The 25,563-nt window shown below is 37.3% G+C and overlaps 2 protein-coding genes across 2 annotated transcripts; one reads left to right on the forward strand and one right to left on the reverse strand.

Moving 5' to 3' along the window:
* Positions 1-2,307: 2,307 nt before the first annotated feature.
* asah2 (N-acylsphingosine amidohydrolase 2) lies at positions 2,308-9,469 on the forward strand. The gene is made up of 21 exons (XM_069517717.1): positions 2,308-2,365; positions 2,693-2,820; positions 2,892-2,965; positions 3,477-3,620; positions 3,702-3,878; positions 4,099-4,226; positions 4,323-4,400; positions 4,550-4,670; positions 4,781-4,906; positions 5,053-5,139; positions 5,263-5,367; positions 5,514-5,595; positions 6,109-6,224; positions 6,566-6,660; positions 6,923-6,962; positions 7,078-7,176; positions 7,259-7,354; positions 7,806-7,955; positions 8,219-8,275; positions 8,368-8,456; positions 8,746-9,469. The coding sequence occupies exons 2-21, from the start codon at positions 2,703-2,705 to the stop codon at positions 8,942-8,944; spliced, it is 2,181 nt and encodes a 726-aa protein (XP_069373818.1). The 5' UTR covers positions 2,308-2,365; positions 2,693-2,702; the 3' UTR covers positions 8,945-9,469.
* LOC109645046 (protein FAM13A-like) lies at positions 9,184-25,205 on the reverse strand. The gene is made up of 11 exons (XM_069517718.1): positions 24,508-25,205; positions 14,539-14,845; positions 13,098-13,239; positions 12,800-12,881; positions 12,621-12,684; positions 12,271-12,391; positions 12,076-12,159; positions 11,867-11,959; positions 11,525-11,736; positions 11,304-11,405; positions 9,184-11,003 (listed from the first exon to the last, which is right to left on the reverse strand). The coding sequence occupies exons 1-11, from the start codon at positions 24,719-24,721 to the stop codon at positions 10,880-10,882; spliced, it is 1,545 nt and encodes a 514-aa protein (XP_069373819.1). The 5' UTR covers positions 24,722-25,205; the 3' UTR covers positions 9,184-10,879.
* Between the last annotated feature and the right edge of the window lie 358 nt (positions 25,206-25,563).

The raw sequence follows: 25,563 nt of genomic DNA on the forward strand, positions 1-25,563 counted from the left end.
ATATCAGTTATTGATCAGTTATAGATCAGTTATTGATCAGTTATTGATCAGTTATAGATCAGTTATAGATCAGTTATTGATCAGTTATTGATCAGTTATAGATCAGTTATTGATCAGTTATAGATCAGTTATTAATCAGTTATAGATCAGTTATAGATCAGTTATATATCAGTTATTGATCAGTTATAGATCAGTTATTGATCAGTTATTGATCAGTTATAGATCAGTTATTGATCAGTTATAGATCAGTTATAGATCAGTTATATATCAGTTATTGATCAGTTATAGATCAGTTATTGATCAGTTATAGATCAGTTATTGATCAGTTATTGATCAGTTATAGATCAGTTATAGATCAGTTATTGATCAGTTATTGATCAGTTACTGATCAGTTATAGATCAGTTATTGATCAGTTATAGATCAGTTATTAATCAGTTATTGATCAGTTATAGATCAGTTATAGATCAGTTATAGATCAGTTATTGATCAGTTATAGATCAGTTATTGATCAGTTATTGATCAGTTATAAATCAGTTATAAATCAGTTATAAATCAGTTATATATCAGTTATTGATCAGTTATAGATCAGTTATTGATCAGTTATAGATCAGTTATATATCAGTTATTAATCAGTTATAGATCAGTTATATATCAGTTATAGATCAGTTATTGATCAGTTATTGATCAGTTATTGATCAGTTATAGATCAGTTATGAATCAGTTATAGATCAGTTATTGATCAGTTATAGATCAGTTATATATCAGTTATTAATCAGTTATAGATCAGTTATAGATCAGTTATTAATCAGTTATAGATCAGTTATAGATCAGTTATAGATCAGTTATTGATCAGTTATATATCAGTTATTGATCAGTTATAGATCAGTTATAAATCAGTTATAGATCAGTTATAGATCAGTTATTAATCAGTTATAGATCAGTTATAGATCAGTTATAGATCAGTTATTGATCAGTTATATATCAGTTATTGATCAGTTATAGATCAGTTATAAATCAGTTATAGATCAGTTATAAATCAGTTATAGATCAGTTATTGATCAGTTATTGATCAGTTATTGATCAGTTATAGATCAGTTATGAATCAGTTATTGATCAGTTATAGATCAGTTATAAATCAGTTATAAATCAGTTATAGATCAGTTATAAATCAGTTATAGATCAGTTATTGATCAGTTATTGATCAGTTATTGATCAGTTATATATCAGTTATAGATCAGTTATTGATCAGTTATAGATCAGTTATATATCAGTTATAAATCAGTTATAGATCAGTTATAGATCAGTTATTAATCAGTTATAGATCAGTTATAGATCAGTTATAGATCAGTTATTGATCAGTTATATATCAGTTATTGATCAGTTATAGATCAGTTATAAATCAGTTATAGATCAGTTATAAATCAGTTATAAATCAGTTATAGATCAGTTATAGATCAGTTATTGATCAGTTATATATCAGTTATTGATCAGTTATTGATCAGTTATAGATCAGTTATTGATCAGTTATTGATCAGTTATATATCAGTTATTGATCAGTTATAGATCAGTTATAGAACAGTTATTAATCAGTTATTGATCAGTTATAAATCAGTTATAGATCAGTTATATATCAGTTATTGATCAGTTATTGATCAGTTATAAATCAGTTATAAATCAGTTATAGATCAGTTATAAATCAGTTCAGTAATAGATCAATAATATATAAATACATAGTATTGATTGATCTCTTCCTCCTCTGTTTGTTTGTGCGACTGAGGATTATTTTGTCTCAGTTTCATGTTTTTATGAACACAGATAATATTTATGAAATATTAAAATCTTCTGTATCTCAAACCTCCAAATTCACATTTTGTTGAAAAACTATCCAAACTTTATAATTTCTTTCCATTCACACAGATCATCTCTGTGAGCAAGTGTGAATATTACCCATAATCCTCTGCTTCCTTCACCAAATTCTGTTTCAAATTTAAATTTAAAAGCTTCCTTCTGATTATTGGAAATAAACTTTAATAACTTCTCCATCTTTTTAAGATATCTACAGCTTCAGTCTTCATCACCACCACCACCGATGAAGATGATGATGGTGATGATGATGGTGATGATGATGATGATGATGATGGTGATGATGATGATGATAATGGTGATGATGATGATGTGATGGTGATGAAGATGAATTGGTCTTGGTTTTTAATCATGTGTTTGATCACAATCCATAATCTATATTATATAAGTGTGTGTGTGTGACGTCCAATTGCAACCTTTGGAGTATGTGTGTGTTTATCAGTCAGATAAGAGCTGAACTGTGAAACACACACCACACACAGACACACACAGCGGCAGCAGGTGAGAACGACCTCGTCTTCATCAAGGTTCTGATTCGTCTCAGGCTCGTTTCCTGAGTTGTCGTCATGAAATTGACCTCAGATACTTTAACTTCCTGTTTCTGCTCAAACTGATTCGATTTTATATGATTCACATGACCAATGGTTGTGTGGCATGGTGTAGATGTTGTGTGGACGTTGTGTAGATGTTGTGTGGACGTTGTATTGAGGTTGTGTAGATGTTGTGTAGTGGTTGTTTAGATGTTGTGTAGTGGTTGAATATATGTATATGTAGAAATATCAGCTGAGGATCCTGGGTAATAAAGTTCTGATGACGTGTTACCCTCAGTGTCTGAAAGATGGCAAACAGGAAGTCAACGTGTTGTGGTGTTTCGGTGCTGGCCGTTCTCTTTATTGCCATGACGACACTGTGTGTGGTGCTGCTCACACTGTTGGTTACCCAGAAAACACAAGCAGGTAACAACACACACACACATGCACACACACATGAACATCCTCAGTAACAGCAGCAGTCTCTGTTCCCTCAGGTGTAACTCCTCACTCGTATCTGATTGGCGTGGGTCGAGCCGACTGCACCGGGCCACCAGCAGAGGTCCCTCTGGTCAGTACCAACACTCACCAGCAGGGGTCCCCTGGTCAGTCACCAGCAGGGGTCCCTCTGGTCAGTACCAACACTCACCAGCAGGGGTCCCTCTGGTCAGTACCAACACTCACCAGCAGGGGTCCCTCTGGTCAGTACCAACACTCACCAGCAGGGGTCCCTCTGGTCAGTACCAACACTCACCAGCAGGGGTCCCTCTGGTCAGTACCAACACTCACCAGCAGGGGTCCCTCTGGTCAGTACCAACACTCACCAGCAGGGGTCCCCTGGTCAGAGGTTATGATTCATGATGTGTGTGTGTGTCTGTGTGTGTGTGTGTGTGTGTTTCTGTGTCTGTGTGTGTGTGTGTGTGTGTGTTTCTGTGTCTGTGTGTGTGTGTGTGTGTGTGTGTGTGTCTGTGTGTGTGTGTGTGTGTGTGTTTCTGTGTCTGTGTGTGTGTGTGTGTGTGTGTGTGTGTGTGTGTGTGTGTGTGTGTGTCTGTGTGTGTGTGTGTGTGTGTGTGTGTGTGTAGATGGGCTATGCGAACCCTCAGCAGTTGGCTGCAGGTATACACACTCGTCTGTACAGCAGAGCCTTCATCATTGACGACGGGAGAAGAAGAGTTGTGTTCGTTACAGTAGACGTAGGAATGATATCACAGAGACTACGTCTGGAGGTACACACACTACACAACAGACACACACACTGTGTTGTTGTTGTGTTATTGTGTTGTGTTATTGCGTTGTGTTGTGTGTAGGTGTTGCAGGCCCTGAAGTTGAAGTTCGGGGACGTCTATCGTCAGGACAACGTTGTCCTCAGTGGAACTCACACTCACTCTGGACCTGGAGGATTCTTTCAGTACACACTCTTCATGATCAGCAGCAAAGGTTACATCAGGTCGTCCATCCTGCCGCTCGTCAACGGCATCGTCAAGGTGACTGACTGATCGATTGATTGATTGATCGATTAGCTGTTCGCTGCCTGTGCACAGTGCATGATGGGTAGTCAGTGTGCTGCAGGCCAGATAGATATGTTATTTATTAAATATAACATATAACATGTAATTACTAACATGTGTCCTGTAGAATATCTGAACAATGTGTTATTAGTGAGGAGACGTCACCTGCACTAAAGGGTGTGAACCTTGTGTCCAGAGTATAGACATAGCCCATCGTTACATGAAGCCAGGCAGGATCTACAGGAGCCGAGGACAACTGGAGGACAGCAGCCTGAACCGAAGTCCACACTCGTACATGAACAACCCCGAGGACGAGAGACACAGGTACAGAGAGAGAGACGTGTTCATAATACATGTTTTCATATGTCAAATACATCATACATAGATGACATGTGTGATTATTATCATTGACGTGTTCAGGTACACGTCAAACACAGATAAACAGGTGATGGTTCTGAAGTTCACTGATCTGGACGGAGACGGGATCGGAATGCTCAGGTGAAACACACGGAACCAAAGTTTAATAACAATAAAACAACAACAATGATCATAATCAATTTAATATCATATTATTATTTGTCATTGTTGTGTTTTTGATGAACGAGTTGTCGTCACACTTTCATCTCGAGCCTCTGATGTTCCCACAGCTGGTTCTCCGTCCACGCCGTCAGCATGAACTACACCAACCGCATGGTGAGCAGCGACAACATGGGCTACGCCTCCTACCTGCTGGAGCAGGACAAGAACCCCGGTGACTTACCTGGTCAGGTGAGAGGAGCCTGAAGTACAGACTACAGAGTGTGTGGCAAACACACTGAGTCAATTCACTGTGTGTGTGTGTGTGTGTGTGTGTGTGTGTGTGTGTGTGTGCGTGTCAGGGGGGGTTCGTCGCTGGTTTCTCCTCAAGTAACCTCGGTGACGTGAGTCCAAACACCAGAGGACCTCACTGTGTGAACACTGGACAGTCCTGTGACTACCTGAACAGCTCGTGTCCTGTAGGAGGGGTAAACACACACACACACACACACACACACACACACACACACACACACACACACACACACACACACACACACACACACACACACACACACACACACACACACACACTACCCTAACAGACAGTAAACCACAGTTGTGTGTCTGTCAGACTAAGATGTGTCAGGCGTTTGGACCTGGAAACGACATGTTCGACAGCACGAGGATTATCGGACACAACATCTACAGGAAGGCCAAGGTACCTGTTTTCTCTACATTATGGGGACGCCTGTTCCTGCAGTGCATTATGGGGACTCTTCCCCTCAGAAAGTGTTTAGGTCAATAATGTCCTCACAAGTGTTTGTGTTGCTGCCCCCTGCAGGAACTGTACAAAAACGCAGTTGAGGAGGTGACTGGTTTTCTTCACTCTGCTCATGAGTGGGTCAACATGACAAACGTCACTGTGCAGATCAACAGTACACACACGGTCAGCAACACACACACTCACACACACACACACACACACACACACACAAACTGTTAACACTGCAAAAACATAAAAGATAAATAAATTACATTTTGTTACAGTTTACAGTTTTTTTAATCGTGTGTGTGTGTGTGTGTGTGTGTCAGGTCAGTACTTGTAAACCAGCTCTGGGTCACAGTTTTGCAGCAGGAACAACAGACGGAGGAGGAGACCTGAACTTTACTCAGGGTGATTCAACTGTCGCTTCACTATTCTGCTGTGACTCTGCTGCTCACAGTCACTCATTCAAACCAGTGTCTCTCTCTCTCTGTCTCTGTTTCTGTTTCTGTCTCTCTGTCTTTGTCTCTCTCTCTCTTTCTCTGTCTCTCTCTCTCTCTCTGTGTGTGTCTCTCTCTCTCTTTCTCTCTCTCTCTCTGTCTCTCTCTCTCTCTCTGTGTGTCTCTCTCTCTCTCTCTGTGTGTCTCTCTCTCTCTCTCTGTGTCTGTCTCTCTCTCTGTCTCTCTCTCTGTCTCTCTCTGTCTCTCTCTCTCTCTGTGTGTCTCTCTCTCTCTCTCTGTGTGTCTCTCTCTCTCTCTCTGTGTCTGTCTCTCTCTCTGTCTCTCTCTCTGTCTCTCTCTGTCTCTCTCTCTCTCTGTGTCTCTCTCTCTCTCTCTCTGTGTGTCTCTCTCTCTCTCTCTGTGTCTGTCTCTCTCTCTGTCTCTCTCTCTTTCTCTCTCTCTGTCTCTCTCTCTCTCTGTGAAGGGGCTGTGGAAGGCGACCCGTTCTGGGACGGCATCAGAGACGCTATCGTTGGAGAACCTTCCAATCAGACAAAGGAATGTCACCATCCCAAACCGATCCTGTTCAGCACAGGGGAGGTGAGGTGGGGGGGTCAATAATAATAATAATGATAATAATAATAATAACAAGTTATATAATAATGAATATAGTGTTATCAAGAGACCCAGGGACGCTTTACATATCATTAACTGCATCACATTAACTGAGGCCAACGACCTTGGAGAACAGGTTGATGTGCTGCCAGAGTCTGTTCAGGATGTCGTCTGGTGTCGACAGGAACGAGTGAAGAACGAGGAGCTACGTTCTGTGCTGCTTGAAAATAAATGTTTGTGTGTTGTGTGTTGTGTGTTTGTGTGTTTGTGTGTTGTGTGTTGTGTGTTGTGTGTTGTGTGTTGTGTGTTGTGTGTTGTGTGTGCAGATGAACTGGCCTCTCCCGTGGCATCCTCAGATTGTTGACGTTCAGATCATCACCATCGGATCTGTCGCTGTCGTAGCTGTCCCTGGAGAGATGACGTAACAACACTTATACTACTATGTTACAGTAATACTACGACTACCAGTATTATACTAATGAGAACTTCTATTTGTGACTTCACTACAAAGACCTGTTTGATCTTTGATTATCATCTCGATCAATATTAATTATAGATATTGTTCAGTTAACAGTATTTTCTTCACAATGAAAAATGAATCGGAATTAAAACGTTTTTTAAAAAGCTCCAAGTGGAAATTGAGATTTATCAGTTGTTGTTGTTGTTGTTGTTCATGTGAGCAGCACCATGGCAGGGAGGAGGCTGAGAGACGCTGTCAAACAGGTGAGACACACACAGACACACACAGACACACACACACACATACACACACACACACACACAGACACACACACACACTTGAAACCTGTTGGCTGACGTCTCTGTGTGTTTGAGTCAGGAGCTGCAGTCCGAGGGGACGTTCGAGGACACGGAGGTGGTGATCGCCGGCCTCAGCAACGTCTACACTCACTACATCACCACCTACGAAGAGTACCAGGTACACAACAGCTATGGCTCATGGGTATTGTAGTTTTTAGATTCAGTGTTCTACTTACAAGCATTTATTAATATTTTTTCAGGTGCAGCGATATGAAGGAGCCTCCACCATCTACGGTCCACACACGCTCAGTGCCTACGTGCACAAGTTCCGAGGGCTAGCCCGAGCCATCGCACAAGTGAGACTGACGGGATTTCACCTTTCACACCAAACATGGAGCCTCCTGTTGACACTTTGATAACTGGATGTAGACAATTTATTCTTCTCTGAGTTTAATGATGAGATGAAGTTAAACAAAACAAATTATGAATAAAAACCTAAATCTTATGAATGACATATTTGGATGTATTGTAAACGTTTGCAATTTAATGTCACCACAATTTGGAACTGGATAAAGTTGTAGCTGGTTTTTATAATGACACACGTTACAGTGTCACATGCAAATTGATTTATTACCTGTTTACATTCTCTGAAGCATTGTGGGTACTGTAGTTCCCAAATTAAAAGTCAAAGAAAAAGAATCTGACAAAGTCTGTTATTGAAACATTCCAACATATTTGTTGGCAGCAGTGAATCTCTGTGTCGTATGGTTCTCGTGGAACAGTGAAAGTATGTTTTTGTGTTTCCAGGACAAAGTGCCGAAGGAGCCGGTCGGGCCTCAGCCTCCGTTCTTCACCAAGAATCTCTTCAACCTGCTGCATCAGGCCTCCGTCGATAAAACATCAGTGAACAGCAGCTTTGGAGACGTCCTGCAGCAGGTTCACCCCGTCTACAGACAGGTATATAATCTCCTGTCCTGTGGTGTCCCTCAGGGCTCAGCACTTGGCTCAGTTTGTTTGAGTCGAGGTTTGATAACATTCTGTCAGATTTGAATCCTCTTCAATCCCAGATTTGTTTCATCTCATGAAGTTTTTCTATTAAATTTCAAATTGATGTTGAAGTTGAAGTCGATCCAGGTCTCAAAATACTGTGGGGGATCCGGCCACATGCTGACGACACCCGGCTGTTTCTACGTTAACATACGTCAACTGATGTTTTTCAGGGTGATGTCGTTTCCATCACGTTCGTAGCAGGAAACCCCCGACACTCCGGAGACATCGTAAGACTCAGAAACGTCTTCTGTCTCCATCTTTGTTTTCTCACTCGCACTTTCATTCCTCTCTGACCTTCTCGCTCTTCTGTCGGCTGCAGAGAGATAAAACCTTTGTTACCGTGGAGATCTACGACAACAGAACAGACAGCTGGGAGGTCGTACACACTGATGCATCATGGGAGACCAGGTGGGTTATTGTGTTCTAGATGTGCGAGAGTATAAATGTATTACAAGTAGAAGTACTCCTTGGCTGCTATCCTGTATATTATTATTATTACTAATAACAGTATTTTACTGTGGTATCTGAAATGCAGCTAGTTTTAATTTGTCAAGCAGCTAAAGTACCATGAGTTACAGGCAGGAGGCGATGATACACATGAAACTTGATGAAACGAAACTAAGAGTTAAAGTTAAATCACATCGGGTTCCAGGTTCAGTCCTGCTCAGATCTTTTTAAACTACGTCTCTGGCTGCAGGTTTCATTGGCTGAAAGGGTCAAACGGGCAGAGTAACACCACAGTCGAATGGTTCATCCCTCCATCGGCCCCTGGTGGCTACTACAGGATTAAACACTTTGGACACTTCAAACGGATGAAAGGCCTGCGACCCGTCATCACACCGTACGAAGGCACGTCCGACGTCTTCAGAGTCTCTACCAGCTTTTACTACCAGTGACATCATCAGTCCTGATCATCAAGGAACAAAACACAAATAGCACGACCCAGAGGACATTTCCAGTAACAACTGTTTCCATCAGAGACGAGTCGAATGAGACACATTTTTTAAATTAGTATAAAAAATTTTAAAGTCAAATTTAAAGTCCTGCATCTTGGGAATAATGAAGCGTTAATGATCAATAGTTACACTGACAGTAAAGTTCAAACATTCTTCTAAGAAATAATACTTTAATCAACTCCTGCTAATAGCAAAAATATTTATTTTGACTTTGTATAGAAATGTATCAAGCAAACCAGAGTTACACAACACACGGAAGATTTTATCATCACAGCACGAGTCCATGTTCAAGATCATGACATCTACACGGACGTGCACAAAGTCAAACCGTCAGGAGACGTCCAACACATCTTACACAAAACGTTTCCATCGTCAGAGCTTCTGGTGAAATCACATCTTCATAGAACTAAATGCTTTTTCTTTTTCAAAGGTGAATCAAAGAAATGGATCCAATTAAACATTTTGACAAAACAGTTTTGTTTTTTCTGGCACAAACACTCAGCACATCTCATTTTCATTCTTTATCCACTGAGTTTGTGTTTGTAATTTCATTTTGGTGGTTGAGCCCTTTTCTACAACATCCAGTCAAGATTCTTCACAGGATTGTTTACCTGCAGCATTTCTCAGATAATGTTAATGCAAATATCTCAAACTCTGATCGGAATCTGAAACACAACAATGATCTGTAAACACAAATTGCATATTAACTCTGGCTAAAAACAAACATCTGTAAAAGGTGTTAAAACATCTTTTTAACATAAAGTGCTGTGATATAATCTTTTCACATCATTTGTAAATTGCATCTTCATCCTCAAATGTTTCCAGTCGAGATTTCACTGAGACACTGAACATCAGCAGCTGATCCAGACATTGTTTAGTTTGTCACGTTTACTTTTATGAAACCAGAGCAGTAAAGTCAGGGCCCAGCTCTCAATGAGATTAACTCTTGAGTTGGAGCCTCTGATCATCAAAGAATCTCCTCAGTTTGATGAAGTATGAGGGAAATGTAGATTTACAAAAGTAACTGAGCAAAGTACGAGTCGACCTCATGAGATTTCAGATACTTTGTAGTCTGACTGTAACGGACTTGTCACAAAATGTCTCATCTCCATAGAAACTAAGAAATCTTAAGTGAACAGGATGATTTTTTGTTTGTCATTTAACAGCTGTTTTTTTTCTCAACTCTCAGAAATGATGGTTCAGTTTCTCATTGTTTTACTGACAATGTAGTTCTTTGTTCGGCTTATTGGCCTGGTAACCAACTTTAAGAGGCATTACCACCATCTACTGTCTTCTTCTTCTCTGTTCGGCCCACCGCCCACAAGCTCGATCCCTCCAACAACCTACTGCCCCCTGCTGATGTTAGTTTAACCACCTCACTTATTGGTGGTTCAGTTTATAACCGCCATCCACCGTGCCGGTGCACCGCTCCAGGAGGCCCTGCTATCAGCCCGACCATCTTCTTCTTTCTTTGTTCGGTTCTTTTTCTTCCTTCCTGATGAAGTATTTTCCTTAAAGTGCTTTCAGTCTGACACTCACAAAGTCTCGTATGAAAATGTTGGTCCTTTAAATCAAAAACAAAAATCACATGGAAAAAAAAGTTCCGTTACAAAATGGAATAAAGGCAGTTTCACAATAATTCAGGTGAACAGATACTGTAGGACGCTGGTTTACACTGGCACATACACAACAGAGACGTCTGGTCTCTCTGTGAAACTCTGGATTATTTACACTTTTTAGAAATGCTCAGTCTGAAGAGGAAGCAGCAATGAACCAAAACTCCTGACATCCCGAACGTTCAGCCGTCAAACACATTATGATCTGATGTCGTAACTTTGGAGCCCAGGTTTGATCCACTGGAGCGTCTGTCATCTCTCACATGGGTTTGGTGACGTCCTGTTTGCTGAGCAGAACTTCCAGCAGCCGCAGTTTAGCTTTCAGCTGTTTGTACTCCTGGTATTCTTCTTTCATCGGGCTGCGATCCTCTTTTTGGCAGATTCTGTCAGGAAACACAAGAGTATGAACGTCATCATTCCAGAGGAAGAAAAAGACAGGATGTGAATATTTGTTGATTTCTGAGAGTAACCTCGAGAGTCTGTGATGTTTTGTGTCAGTATGTTAACCTCACATCTACTTATTAAAAACCACTTGGTGTCATTACCCTTTTACTTTGCGAATATTATTTAAATCTCTAAAATAGTTTTCTTCAACATATTGTGTATTTAACAGAGAAATAAGGTTTTGTGCAGCCACGCTGGAGGTTTGGCTTCCTGTTTAGTTCCTGAGGTTTGTCTCTCACCTCCCGGTCTGACGGTAAAACTGGTCCTCGAACTCTCTCAGAGCTTTGCGCCTCGTCTTTTTCTCTGCTCTCGTATCCCGCAGACTCTGAAGCAGCTGAGACCTGGTTCAGACACGCCGAGGTTAATGAAGGAAAAGCAAAAAACCAAAGAAACAGTTTTCAGCTGAGTCATCTCACAGTGACTCTCAGTTTCTGCACCGTCATGGCATCAGTTTCCAGACCTGGAGGCTTCGTGCAGGTTGGCTGTGGTGACGGCCGCTTGTTGACGGACGGCTTTCACTTCGTCTAGTGGGGACACGAAAGCCGGGTCGCTGTCCCGGTCGCTGTCCTCCTCGCCGACTGAAGGCCGGGCTGCTCTGAGAGGAGGCGGGACAGGACATTCCACCACCGTCACTGAACTCACAGAGTCTTCATCAGATCCATCCTCTTCCTCCTGAGAGACAAAAAGAGTCAAATGACAGAAATAACCAGTGTAATAATAGGGATCAAACAACATGTGTGTGTGTGTGTATGAGTGTGTGTGTGAGTGAGTGTGAGTGAGTGAGTGAGTGTGTGTTTCTCACGATGGTGGAGATGGGGCTGGCGCACAGTAAACGTTTGATCATCTGGTATCTGTCATACAGCGGCTTCACCAGGTTCTTCTCCTGTTTGGTTCCCTGAGATACAGGCAGACGTGGTCACCATGACAACACAGAGTCACTGTAACAACACACTGGATCAGCTGATCATCACATGTGATGTCACTGTGCGTGAACAGGAAGTGAAAACTCACTGGTCGACCATGAAGACTCTCAAAGTACAGAAGACATTTCTGCAGAGTGATCTTCTCCAACACCATCTGAGCCTGAGTCATCTCCTGCACACACACACACACACACACACACACACACACACACACACACTGTAATGAAATCACATAGTGACATCACACGATGTCATTGTGTGATGTCATCACATGGCATCTCACCTTCATGTTGTCGGGGAGACCAAGATCTCGTCTCTTCTCCCGCAGACGTCTGAACAGAGACTCTACTGTTTCCTCCAGGGTTGGTTTGTGCTCTGACGCCCCCTGCTGCCCGGAGCTGTACCTGCAGGACACATTCACATTGACTGTGTTGAGGCCAATTCAAGCTTCTGCGTCTGAGGTGCGCATGTAGCCTATGTACGGGGACGAGCATTCATACAATGAGTTTCTATGCTGGTGTTGAGTGTCTCCTCTGTTTATTCAGATCCAGGGAGAGCGTTACTGAGACGATCGTGTTGGAGCTGATAGATGTTGAAGAGGAATTACAGAGACAATCAATGTGTGTTTGTTACCTGAGGGTGTTCTCTGGACCGTCCTGCTCCTTCGACTCAAACACCGACTGTCTGAGTCTGAGCTCTGCAAACACACACACACACACACACACACACACACACACACACACACACACACACACCTTAAAGCTTCTCTGATGGATTTAGACTTTGTAGTTTCCAGTTTTTCAGGTTTTTACCTTTGAGCTGTTTCCGAGCTTTGGCCAGTTCACTCATCACTCTGATCATCTCTGGGTTTGAATATTTATCGTTGTGTGACGGCTGAGAGACAAAGAGACAAAGAGACAAACACAACAGGGCTGTGATTTAAATCCAGTCAGTTTATCTCTTTCAATGAACAGAAGTGTTATTTCACATGTCTGGAGCTGGTGTTTGTCTTACTTTAGTTTTGGCCTAAAGTCCTAAAGACTTTTCTTTGGTCTGGAACTGGTCCTGGACCTGATAGTGAGCTGGAGTTTGGCTCCCTGCTGTGTTTACCTTGTAGTTCATCTCCTGCTCAAACTGATCCTCAAATTTGCGAACTTTCTTCTTCAGCATCTGAATCTGTCTGGTGAGGAAGGGGATGGAGGGGGGACACTCGTCCTCCAATCCCTGCGTCCTGTCCCCCCGACCTCGAGACCTGGACACAACCACACAGATAATCAACCTAAAAACATGTCAGCAGGAAACAATGCTTCATTGGGGACTATTTCCAGTGGTGATTAATCCACATTGGTGCTGCAGAGAAATGTTGAATATATTATTCTTTAAAAAACAGAGATAAATGTGGACATAAAGACGAGATGAAGAACCAGAGATAGGAAGTAGATTCAGTGAATTATAACGATGGTGGGTCACAGTCACATGATGATGGATGGTGGACTATGACTACAATAAGACTGCTTGATATACAATATGTCTTCTCAGATACTCGACCATTGTTGTCAATATCTCCTCAATTCATTTATCTTCCATCAAGCTACAAACTGTTTATTCTATTCTATTCTTATTTTTCTGATGTTCTCAGTAACACGTGGCGTCTACTGCACTTCTGTCCGTCCAGAGAGACGGATCCTCACACGTGTCTCTCTGAGGTTTCTACCTTCCTTTTCCCTGTGAACAGTTTTTTTAGTAGTTTGACTCTTGTTGAGGGTTAAGAAAAGAGGATGTCCCACCGTGTTAAGATCTATGCAACAAATTGTGATTTGTGAATATGGGCTTTACAAATAAAATTTGATTGATTGATTGATTGATTGACTGATTGACTGATTGATTGAGACTGTGGGTCAGATGGAGGATAAGTTATATAAGACGTATTAGACAGACAGAGACCAAACAGAAACAGATTCATCCTCCAGAACAGATACTCTGACGGGATCCACATATTCTGACAGATATGAATTCTAGACGAAGGACTAGGAGGTTGAAGAACTCAACCAGAACCAGATTTTCATTTGTGCGAAGCAGATTTTTCATTTAGACAAAGAGATGAGATTTTCCAAATTTGTTCAGTCTCATGTCCAAGCTCAAGAGTATAAGACCAACAAGACCAACAAAAACCAAGTAAGGACCAATAAGAATTAGGTCAGGACCATCAAGTCAAATCAAGTCCCAAGTCCAGACCAACCAGACCCATAATTCTAGTTTCAATTCAAAACCAGTGAGACCCCTGAGTGCAAAATTAAAAAGTCTCAAGTGCTTTGCCACATCAAGGATATCAAGACCCAAGTTGAACAAGAACAAATGGTCCAAAGTCAATTTAAAGGCTCCCAAGTTTTATCCCGAAGTGGACCAGTGAAGAAACAAACAAACAGTGAGCAGACAAACATGTGAAAGACAGACAGATCAGTCAAAAAGACAGACAGATCAGTCAAAAAGACAGACAGATCAGTCAAAAAGACAGACAGATCAGTCAAAAAGACAGACAGGTGACACTCACTGTATGTACTCCTGGCTACAGGGCGGTGAAGGCGCCATGTCAGGGTCAGAGTTGAACCTCAGGCTGTGGTTGAGGCATCTTGGGGAGGGGAGGGGGCTGGGGCCACCTGCCAGCAGCTGGAGCAGAGCTCCACTCCCTTCTTCTCCTCCCCCACCTCCTCCGACCCCCTCACATCTAGGGCTGCTCCTCTGGGGGGAGTAAGGTGAGTGGTGAGGACTAGGGGGCAGTGCTCCGTCTGAGGTCAGAGGCTGCTGGCTGGGATGGAGTCTGGGGGACTGGGGGGTTCTGCCCTGGACCTTTAGCAGCTCTGTAAAGACACAAGATATGGTTCTGTTCAAATTACAGTTTTTTAGGCAAAATAAAATGTGAGTAGTGAGTCTCTTCTGAAATTAACCAAATAAAAGAACAGATGTGAAAAGTCACTGTCACATCAGCAAGATGTTCAAAATAAAACATTCTAATAAAACAGCATTTCTGTAGTACGGAAGTGTACTGCATTCACTTGGACAAAAAACTCATTTTTTTCTGAGTAATTTATTTTTAGGTTTGTTTCCTGGAATAACTTTTTCTGTTTTTCTGACAATTTTTTTTTTCTGTTTTTCAGTCTAATTTTTTTAGTTTAGTTTAGAGATCATTTGAAACAATAGACGCATTCATTCCTTGAGGACACTGGGAGATCGACATGCCTTTAAGTCATATCGATGTTAAAATCATTAGTTTGTCGAAAAAAAATGAGTCCGAAAAACAGAAAAAAATGAACTGAGTCCGAAAAACAGAAAAAAATGAACTGAGTCCGAAAAACAGAAAAAAATAAACTGAGTCAGAAAAACAGAAAAAAATGAACTGAGTCAGAAAAACAGAAAAAAATGAACTGAGTCAGAAAAACAGAAAAAAATAAACTGAGTCAGAAAAACAGAAAAAAATTTAATGAGTCAGAAAAATAGGAAAAAAAAAATGATTCAGAAAATCAGAAAAAAATTGAGTCGGAAAAACAGAAAAAAATTAATTGAGTCAGAAAAAAATTTAAAAAATTGATTGAGTCAGAAAAACAGAACAAAATTAATTGAATCAGAAAAAAATAAATTGAGTAAGAAAAAAAAGAAAAAGATTCAGAAAAACAGAAATAAATGAATTGAGTCAGAAAAACAGGAAAAAATAAATTAGGTCAGGAAAACAGAAAAAAATACATTGAGTCAGAAAAACAGAAAAAAGAAAGATTCAGAAAAACAGAAAAAAGAAAGATTCAGAAAAACAGAAAAAAATAAAATGAGTGAGAAAAACAGAAAAAAATAAATTGAGTCAGAAAAACACAAAAAAAAGATTCAGAAAAACAGAAAAAAATTGATTGAGTCAGAAAAACAGAAAAAAATAAATTGAGTCAGAAAAACAGAAAAAAATTGAGTCGGAAAAACAGAAAAAAATTAATTGAGTCAGAAAAAAATAAAGAAATTCAGAAAAAAATAAAGAAATTCAGAAAAAAATAAAGAAATTCAGAAAAAAATTAAAAAATAGATTGAGTCTGAAAAACAGAAAAAAATAAATTGAGTCAGAAAAAAATAAAAAAAATAAATTGAGTCAGAAAAACAGAAAAAAAAGATTCAGAAAAACAGAAAAAAATTGATTGAGTCAGAAAAACAGAAAAAAATTAATTGAGTCAGAAAAACAGTAAAAAATTAATTGAGTCAGAAAAACAGAAAAAAATTAATTGAGTCAGAAAAAAATAAAAAAAATAAACTGAGTCAGAAAAACACAAAAAAAAGATTCAGAAAAACACAAAAAAATTGATTGAGTCAGAAAAACAGAAAAAAATTAATTGAGTCAGAAAAACAGTAAAAAATTAATTGAGTCAGAAAAACAGAAAAAAATAAACTGAGTCAGAAAAACAGAAAAAAATTAATTGAGTCAGAAAAACAGTAAAAAATTAATTGAGTCAGAAAAACAGAAAAAAATAAACTGAGTCAGAAAAACAGAAAAAAATGAACTGAGTCAGAAAAACAGAAAAAAATGAACTGAGTCAGAAAAACAGAAAAAAATGAACTGAGTCAGAAAAACAGAAAAAAATGAACTGAGTCAGAAAAACAGAAAAAAATAAACTGAGTCAGAAAAACAGAAAAAAATTTAATGAGTCAGAAAAATAGGAAAAAAAAAATGATTCAGAAAATCAGAAAAAAATTGAGTCGGAAAAACAGAAAAAAATAAATTGAGTCAGAAAAACACAAAAAAAAGATTCAGAAAAACAGAAAAAAATTGATTGAGTCAGAAAAAAATAAATTGAGTAAGAAAAAAAAGAAAAAGATTCAGAAAAACAGAAATAAATGAATTGAGTCAGAAAAACAGGAAAAAATAAATTAAGTCAGAAAAACAGAAAAAAATAAATTGAGTCAGAAAAACAGAAAAAAGAAAGATTCAGAAAAACAGAAAAAAATAAAATGAGTGAGAAAAACAGAAAAAAATGAACTGAGTCAGAAAAACAGAAAAAAATAAACTGAGTCAGAAAAACAGAAAAAAATTAAATGAGTCAGAAAAATAGGAAAAAAAAAAATGATTCAGAAAAACAGAAAAAACTGAGTCTGAAAAACAGAAAAAAATTAATTGAGTCAGAAAAAAAAAAAAAAAAATTGAGTCAGAAAAACAGAAAAAAAATGATTGAGTCAGAAAAACAGAAAAAAAAAATTGAATCAGAAAAACAGAAAAAAATTTAGTCGGAAAAACAGAAAAAAATTAATTGAGTCAGAAAAAAATAAAGAAATTCAGAAAAAAATAAAAAAATAGATTGAGTGTGAAAAACAGAAAAAAATAAATTGAGTCAGAAAAAAATAAAAAAAAATTGAGTCAGAAAAACAGAAAAAAATTAATTGAGTCAGAAAAAAATAAAGAAATTCAGAAAAAAATAAAAAAATAGATTGAGTGTGAAAAACAGAAAAAAATAAATTGAGTCAGAAAAAAATAAAAAATATAAATTGAGTCAGAAAAACACAAAAAAAAAAGATTCAGAAAAACAGAAAAAAATTAATTGAGTCAGAAAAACAGAAAAAAATTAATTGAGTCAGAAAAAAATAAAAAAATGAACTGAGTCAGAAAAACAGAAAAAAATGAACTGAGTCAGAAAAACAGAAAAAAATGAACTGAGTCAGAAAAACAGAAAAAAATGAACTGAGTCAGAAAAACAGAAAAAAATAAACTGAGTCAGAAAAACAGAAAAAAATTTAATGAGTCAGAAAAATAGGAAAAAAAAAATGATTCAGAAAATCAGAAAAAAATTGAGTCGGAAAAACAGAAAAAAATAAATTGAGTCAGAAAAACACAAAAAAAAGATTCAGAAAAACAGAAAAAAATTGATTGAGTCAGAAAAAAATAAATTGAGTAAGAAAAAAAAGAAAAAGATTCAGAAAAACAGAAATAAATGAATTGAGTCAGAAAAACAGGAAAAAATAAATTAAGTCAGAAAAACAGAAAAAAATAAATTGAGTCAGAAAAACAGAAAAAAGAAAGATTCAGAAAAACAGAAAAAAATAAAATGAGTGAGAAAAACAGAAAAAAATGAACTGAGTCAGAAAAACAGAAAAAAATAAACTGAGTCAGAAAAACAGAAAAAAATTAAATGAGTCAGAAAAATAGGAAAAAAAAAAAATGATTCAGAAAAACAGAAAAAACTGAGTCTGAAAAACAGAAAAAAATTAATTGAGTCAGAAAAAAAAAAAAAAATTGAGTCAGAAAAACAGAAAAAAAATGATTGAGTCAGAAAAACAGAAAAAAAAAATTGAATCAGAAAAACAGAAAAAAATTTAGTCGGAAAAACAGAAAAAAATTAATTGAGTCAGAAAAAAATAAAGAAATTCAGAAAAAAATAAAAAAATAGATTGAGTCTGAAAAACAGAAAAAAATAAATTGAGTCAGAAAAAAATAAAAAATATAAATTGAGTCAGAAAAACACAAAAAAAAAAGATTCAGAAAAACAGAAAAAAATTAATTGAGTCAGAAAAACAGAAAAAAATTAATTGAGTCAGAAAAAAATAAAAAAAATAAACTGAGTCAGAAAAACACAAAAAAAAGATTCAGAAAAACAGAAAAAAATTGATTGAGTCAGAAAAACAGAAAAAAATAAATTGAGTCAGAAAAACACAAAAAAAAGATTCAGAAAAACAGAAAAAAATTGATTGAGTCAGAAAAACAGAAAAAAATAAATTGAGTCAGAAAAACAGAAAAAAATTGAGTCGGAAAAACAGAAAAAAATAAATTGAGTCAGAAAAAAATAAAGAAATTCAGAAAAAAATAAAGAAATTCAGAAAAAAATTAAAAAATAGATTGAGTCTGAAAAACAGAAAAAAATAAATTGAGTCAGAAAAAAATAAAAAAAATAAATTGAGTCAGAAAAACAGAAAAAAAAGATTCAGAAAAACAGAAAAAAATTGATTGAGTCAGAAAAACAGAAAAAAATTAATTGAGTCAGAAAAACAGTAAAAAATTAATTGAGTCAGAAAAACAGAAAAAAATTAATTGAGTCAGAAAAAAATAAAAAAAATAAACTGAGTCAGAAAAACACAAAAAAAAAGATTCAGAAAAACAGAAAAAAATTGATTGAGTCAGAAAAAAATTTAGTCGGAAAAACAGAAAAAAATAAATTGAGTCAGAAAAAAATTGAGTCGGAAAAACAGAAAAAAATTAATTGAGTCAGAAAAAAATAAAGAAATTCAGAAAAAAATTAAAAAATAGATTGAGTCTGAAAAACAGAAAAAAATAAATTGAGTCAGAAAAAAATAAAAAAAATAAATTGAGTCAGAAAAACTGAAAAAAAAGATTCAGAAAAACAGAAAAAAATTGATTGAGTCAGAAAAACAGAAAAAAATTAATTGAATCAGAAAAAAATAAATTGAGTAAGAAAAAAAAGAAAAAGATTCAGAAAAACAGAAATAAATGAATTGAGTCAGAAAAACAGGAAAAAATAAATTGAGTCAGAAAAACAGAAAAAAGAAAGATTCAGAAAAACAGAAAAAAAAGATTCAGAAAAACAGAAAAAAATAAAATGAGTCCGAAAAACAGAAAAAAATGAACTGAGTCAGAAAAACAGAAAAAAATGAACTGAGTCAGAAAAACAGAAAAAAATGAACTGAGTCAGAAAAACAGAAAAAAATAAACTGAGTCAGAAAAAAAAAAAAAAAAAATTGAGTCAGAAAAACAGAAAAAAAAATGATTCAGAAAAACAGAAAAAACTGTGTCTGAAAAACAGAAAAAAATTAATTGAGGCAAAAAAATAAAAAAGAATTAATTGAGTCAGAAAAACATAAAAAAATTGATTGTCAGAAAAACAGAAAAAAAATTTATTGAATCAGAAAAACTGAAAAAAATTAAATGAGTCCGAAAAACAGGAAAAAAAAATTATTCAGAAAAACTGAAAAAACTGAGTCTGAAAAACAGAAAAAAATTAATTGAGTCAGAAAAAAATTAATTGAGTCAGAAAAAAAAAATTGATTGAGTCAGAAAAACAGAAAAAAAAAATGATTCAGAAAAACAGAAAAAACTGAGTCAGAAAAACAAAAAAAAATGATTCAGAAAAACAGAAAAAACTGAGTCTGAAAAACAGAAAAAAATTAATTGAGTCAGAAAAAAAAAAAAAAAAAATTGAGTCAGAAAAACAGAAAAAAATTTATTGAGTCAGAAAAAAAAAAAATTAAAAAATTTAGTCAGAAAAACAGAAAAAAATTGATTGAGTCAGAAAAACAGAAAAAAAAAATGATTCAGAAAAACAGAAAAAACTGAGTCTGAAAAACAGAAAAAAATTAATTGAGTCAGAAAAAAAAAAAAAAAAAATTGAGTCAGAAAAACAGAAAAAAATTTATTGAGTCAGAAAAAAAAATATTTAAAAATTGAGTCAGAAAAACAGAAAAAAAATTGATTGAGTCAGAAAAACAGAAAAAAAAATGATTCAGAAAAACAGAAAAAAATAAACTGAGTCAGAAAAACAGAAAAAAAAGATTCAGAAAAAAATAAATTGAGTCAGAAAAACAGAAAAAAAAAGATTCAGAAAAACAGAAAAAAAAATTGGTCAGAAAAACAAAAAAATTATTCAAAAAATCGAATCAAAAAATAAATTACTCAGAAAAACCAGAGTTCGTGAATGCAATATGCTTCCATACTGTAGCGCCAAAATAAATGATGAATAAGAGATTTGAACACACAAACAAAAGATTCTCATCACCAAGACAGAGTCGACAAATAAACTGTCAACAAAATAACACAAAAATCTTCTGGTCTGAGCAACAACTAAATCAAATGTGATCAGAAGTGATCAGAAAATGATTCAATCAAACTTTAGCACCAAAATGAAACTTCAAAAAAATGCTGGCCAGCAACAGGTTTCATCTTTTTCCTTCTTCTGCCTTGTCCAGATAAAAACGGGATCTATCATTCAAAGTGTTTTTATCAGAGCCAGGTAGGTTCTTTATTTCATTACAGCTCGTTCTCTACACTGTAACAAATTACTGTAAAAATACTGGATATTTTGCACAGTAGTGTACTGTTTTCCATTAATACAGTTGAATACTGTAAATTCTGATGTTTTTGAGGAACAAAATATTAACAGCAAGCTACTGTAAAATCTTACAGTAAAAAGCAGTATTTATTTATTTTTTACAGAAAACTACCTGTAATCCTACAGTATAGTACAGTATTTATTTATTTTTCAGTTTCACTTTAAATCAGACTTGATCTTCGGTCCGTTTAATAGTTCATCTGAGCAAAATAAAACATTAAATGAAATTAAAAATAGGCCTACACATCAGTCTGTTTATTTGAGATTGAGGACACAATAACAAGAAGATGAAAAATTACTTTTCATCCGGACTCTTATACTGAAAGCACCAAACTGGATGGAGCACAAGAGGCATCACCTGCTGTTTTCCTCACCGTTCTCTCGTCAACTGCGCAGAGCACCCTCATCCATCCTGTCTCCGTGGCTTTCTTAAGAAGGTAAATATGATCTTGCAAATGTCAGCATAATGCTGATGTGATTTTGTGTTGGATTAACATTTTATTGACTGTTTTTTACCGAAAAGATTGGGTCAAAAGTACGTGCCACACCCTAGCATACGTAACTCATTTAGCAACTATGTGGACAAAAGTTTAGCTTTCTGTTGAAGCACATTGCTTAACTTAGCATTAGTTGGCTTGGGCATTTGATTTGTAGTCAGATCTAATTAAGGTGGGCTACAAGGTTCTATTTTACAATTTGTTGTTTTACTTTTTCAAGTTTATAGGGAGAAGCTTGTTATGCAGGTTGATGCAAAAAGCTAAAAAGTAGCTTCAAATATGCACTAATGTGATATACAGCAGCTAAAGGTTAGTTGACTAGTTAAAGATTTTTTTGCTGTGAAGGCCTGTAGTTAAAACATGATTATTTGCAACATATGTGGTAAAACCTGCAGGAATACATTTGCACGTCAGGCACATGCAAACTCATAGTTGTTTCTTAATATATATATGCCCACTACTGTGTCAGTCAAGCAGAGCTCCTTGATCACTACCCACCGCCTGAGTATCAGTTTGGGGTATGTCTTTGCTAACTCTTCATCATTCTGTCCCAACATTTTAGATTCATGTCATCCATTGGTGATGAAATAAAGGTCATCATCCATAAGACTTTGCCCAATTTGTCTGAGGATACTCAAAAACAGATCATCACAGCACTTGAAATCTCGGGTGTGGAATCAACAGAGGACCTCAAATACGTGCAGCAGGATGACCTCAAAGATCTCTTGCCTGTTATCCAGCAAAGGAAACTTCTGGAGGCATTCAAAATAGGTAAGTATTATCAATATAGTGTTTTCATGTCCAGTTAAAGCTGCAGTACTTGGTCAAAAACAAGAAAGTTTACACTCAGCTGACATATGGAATGAACGCAGAATGAAGTAGTGATTTGGGCTGGCCACAGACTATACAGTTTTTATTATTTTACTCTAGCTTAACGTCTATTCAAAAAAATAAATGGAATTGCCATACAAATTCACAATCTCCAGTGTTTATGATATGAGTTTGCATGCATATGTGGCAAATATTGTGAAATAGTGATAATAATAATATATTTTATTTCCATGTGTTGTAGAATCTACTACAGTCACACTTGATCTACAAGTCTTGCCCGATGACTCAACACATACAAGTCTGACTTCGCTCTCTAGTCCATTGCCTTGCTCTTCATCTTCACTGTCCAGCATTTCATCTCTGTCAAGCTCTTCAGAACCTTCAACACCATGTACTTCGCACAGCCTAAGACAATCAGCCAAAATATCCAGTAAGTGGCATAAAACCTTTGACGTCCCATGGGATAAAATGCCAGAGGAAGTGCAGTCAGCCATTGCCAACAGCAAGAGACCTGCTCCTGACAAGCGACGCCAGATGATACGAATTCTTGTAATCCTGGATCATGAATGTTTTGTTTCTCATAAATAGTTGTAGATCATTCTCTCATAATTATGAGACACAGGGGTCATTATCATAAAAAGACATTTTCATTTTTTATTCAATTAATGTGATAGTGTTCCATATTAATGCAAATTATCTTTACTTACCATACCTAATATCTTATATACTTTTTCTATTATTACATTTTAGGCACCTCATTGGGATTAATCCTGAGAGGGGAAGAAAGACCAGCCAGAAGAAGGTGGTATCAAAGAAGACGGGGAAGCTGGTCCACAAAAAGGCAACAACGGTGAATCCCCATGTGGCCACTCTACTAAAAAATTTGATGGACTTTGAGTGGGGCTTTATTAAGCCAGTATAGTTCAGTCCCTCTGTCTCAGATGTCCAGGTTCACTTTTGGGCTTACCATTGTTGAGAGCCTGTTTGATATGTTATTGTTAACGGAATGTGTGAAATTAAGTTAGATTTTACTTAGTTTTCCTAGCTGCTATGCATTTGATGCAGTGACTTTAACCCAACTGTTGTCTTTGGGTGAAGGAGGAAGGAAAAAAACTAGCAGTAAGGTTAAATGAAGTTGAATTGGCTGATAATTTGTACTCATATACTTTGCAAACAGTCAAACCAGACCTGGTCAATTTTGACCCGGGGAGGAAAGTACAAAGTTTAATGAATGTAATGTTAGCCATCACTTGTCATAGTTCAAGAAAAATTCTGACAACCAAGTAGTAATGGTGTTTTTATGGATTTTGTAGATACTGAAAATGTTCAGCTTTAATAAATGCTTAATGTTGTAAGGCCATCTCTTGTCTGAGCCATTTCTGTGGTAGCTATTTTAATTTATTATTATTATTATTATTATTTCAGGGGTTTTCATTTTTAAATGTACAACTTTTAAATCATTTGTTCATATCATTGTGAAGATCACATTGTACAAATTTACAGTAATAAGTTGTTAATGGAGAATACTGTAGGAACTGTAAAATAACAGTATAATTGCAACCAAAGAGCTGACAGTATAATACTGTAATGTTTATTTTACATACAGCACAGTACTGTAATATTTTTACAGTACTAAACTGTTGTTGTAGATCACAGTAGGTACACTGTAGAATAACAGTTTCAAGCTGGCAACTGTAGCTGCCAGTACTTTACTGTAATTTAACAGGAAATTTTGTTACAGTGTAGATTAGTGAACACGGCATCGAGCAGGGGAAACGTGACTTTATTTACTATTATGAAGTTTGTATCCTTAATTGTTAAAATGAAGGATCTCCCTAGTAACCACCAGAACCTTTTCAATCTCCACTAGAACCATCTCAAGAACCAGGAACAGACAGGTACAGACAGGTACAGACAGGTACAGACAGGTACAGACAGGTACAGACAGGTACAGACAGGTACCTGGCAGGTACAGAGAGGTACAGACAGGTACCTGGCAGGTACAGACACAGACAGGAACAGACAGGTACAGACAGGTACAGACACAGACAGGAACAGACAGGAACAGACAGGTACAGACAGGTACAGACACAGACAGGAACAGACAGGTACCTGGCAGGCCGCTGTCCTCTGGGGGGACACCGTGACACAGGACCACGGTCTTCTCCTCCTTCGCTCGGAGCTCCGCGGGGCCACAGGGGCTCCTCTGCCCCTTGCTGCCCAGGGCAGGAGGGCTCTCCTCTGGGGACGGACCCAGTGAGGGCCCGCCCTCCACCTCCAGCGCCTGGAGCTTCAGCAGGGAACTCTGCAGGCAGAAACAGAACATGCCAGACACACTGACCCAGAGATTACCCTGGACCCAGTAGGAGGCTTCACAAAATGTCCAGGTCCTGGGACACGGTGGCAGTAAAGTGCTGCCAGGTATTAGCCAGATCCCAACCTCCAGCAAAGATCCATTTAATGAAGCTTTAAATGGATACGTAAAGAGGATGAGGAGTTTTCAGGAAGAAGACTGCCCCTACAGGCTGAGTTAGTCAGCTACTATCCAGGAATTAGACTGGGACCATCCAGTGATACGAGCCATGATGCCGTCCTGTCGACCAGCTCTTCCAGGGATTAGTCAGTGACGCTCCACACGTGAACAGTTTACCAATATAAACCTTCATCTCTCCAGTGATTAGCCGGTCCCTGTGGTACAATGATGATATCCCAGTGTTGTCAGGAACTATCCAGGACCGGAGTGCGTGAGCTCAGCTGGAGCTTCTGATGACGTGCACTGATGAAGAGGAGGATGCGTTTGTTTCACCCCCCCCCCCCCCCCCCCTCCCTCTCTCTCTCTCTCTCTCTCTCTCTCTCTCTCTCTCTCTCTCTCTGATCGTGAGGTTTTTCCCGCAGCGATGGGGGAGGGGCTTGTTGTTGACGTCATCTCATTCATAAAAAAGTGAGGTAGGTGTGTGTGTGTGTCTGCTCCTTCATCTCTATCAGACATGTCCTCATGTCCAAATACTTTAAACAGGAAGTTAAACTGTTTCTTCTAATGTAGAGAATCTGTTGATGTCTTCAGTTCATCAGCATCTATTGTCCTCGTGTCCTGGAGACGGATCCTCACATGAGACTCTGAGCTTCAGGTACTGCTCAGAAAGTGTCTCTGTAGTTTGACTCTTGTTG

This window comes from Paralichthys olivaceus, chromosome 21 (genome assembly GCF_024713975.1).
Source record: "Paralichthys olivaceus isolate ysfri-2021 chromosome 21, ASM2471397v2, whole genome shotgun sequence".
Taxonomy (NCBI): domain Eukaryota; kingdom Metazoa; phylum Chordata; class Actinopteri; order Pleuronectiformes; family Paralichthyidae; genus Paralichthys; species Paralichthys olivaceus.

Bases quoted from the DNA above. Each gene is read 5' to 3' on its own strand.
- asah2 (XM_069517717.1), top strand. From the start codon at position 2,703: ATGGCAAACAGGAAGTCAACGTGTTGTGGTGTTTCGGTGCTGGCCGTT. The intron at 5,140-5,262 runs GTACCTGTTTTC...TGCCCCCTGCAG, and splicing joins ACATCTACAGGAAGGCCAAG to GAACTGTACAAAAACGCAGT. The intron at 7,177-7,258 runs GTACACAACAGC...ATATTTTTTCAG, and splicing joins CCACCTACGAAGAGTACCAG to GTGCAGCGATATGAAGGAGC.
- LOC109645046 (XM_069517718.1), bottom strand. From the start codon at position 24,721: ATGTTCTGTTTCTGCCTGCAGAGTTCCCTGCTGAAGCTCCAGGCGCTG. The intron at 12,392-12,620 runs GTAACAAACACA...TGTGTCCTGCAG, and splicing joins GGTCCAGAGAACACCCTCAG to GTACAGCTCCGGGCAGCAGG. The intron at 11,960-12,075 runs GTGAGTTTTCAC...CCTGTATCTCAG, and splicing joins AGAGTCTTCATGGTCGACCA to GGAACCAAACAGGAGAAGAA.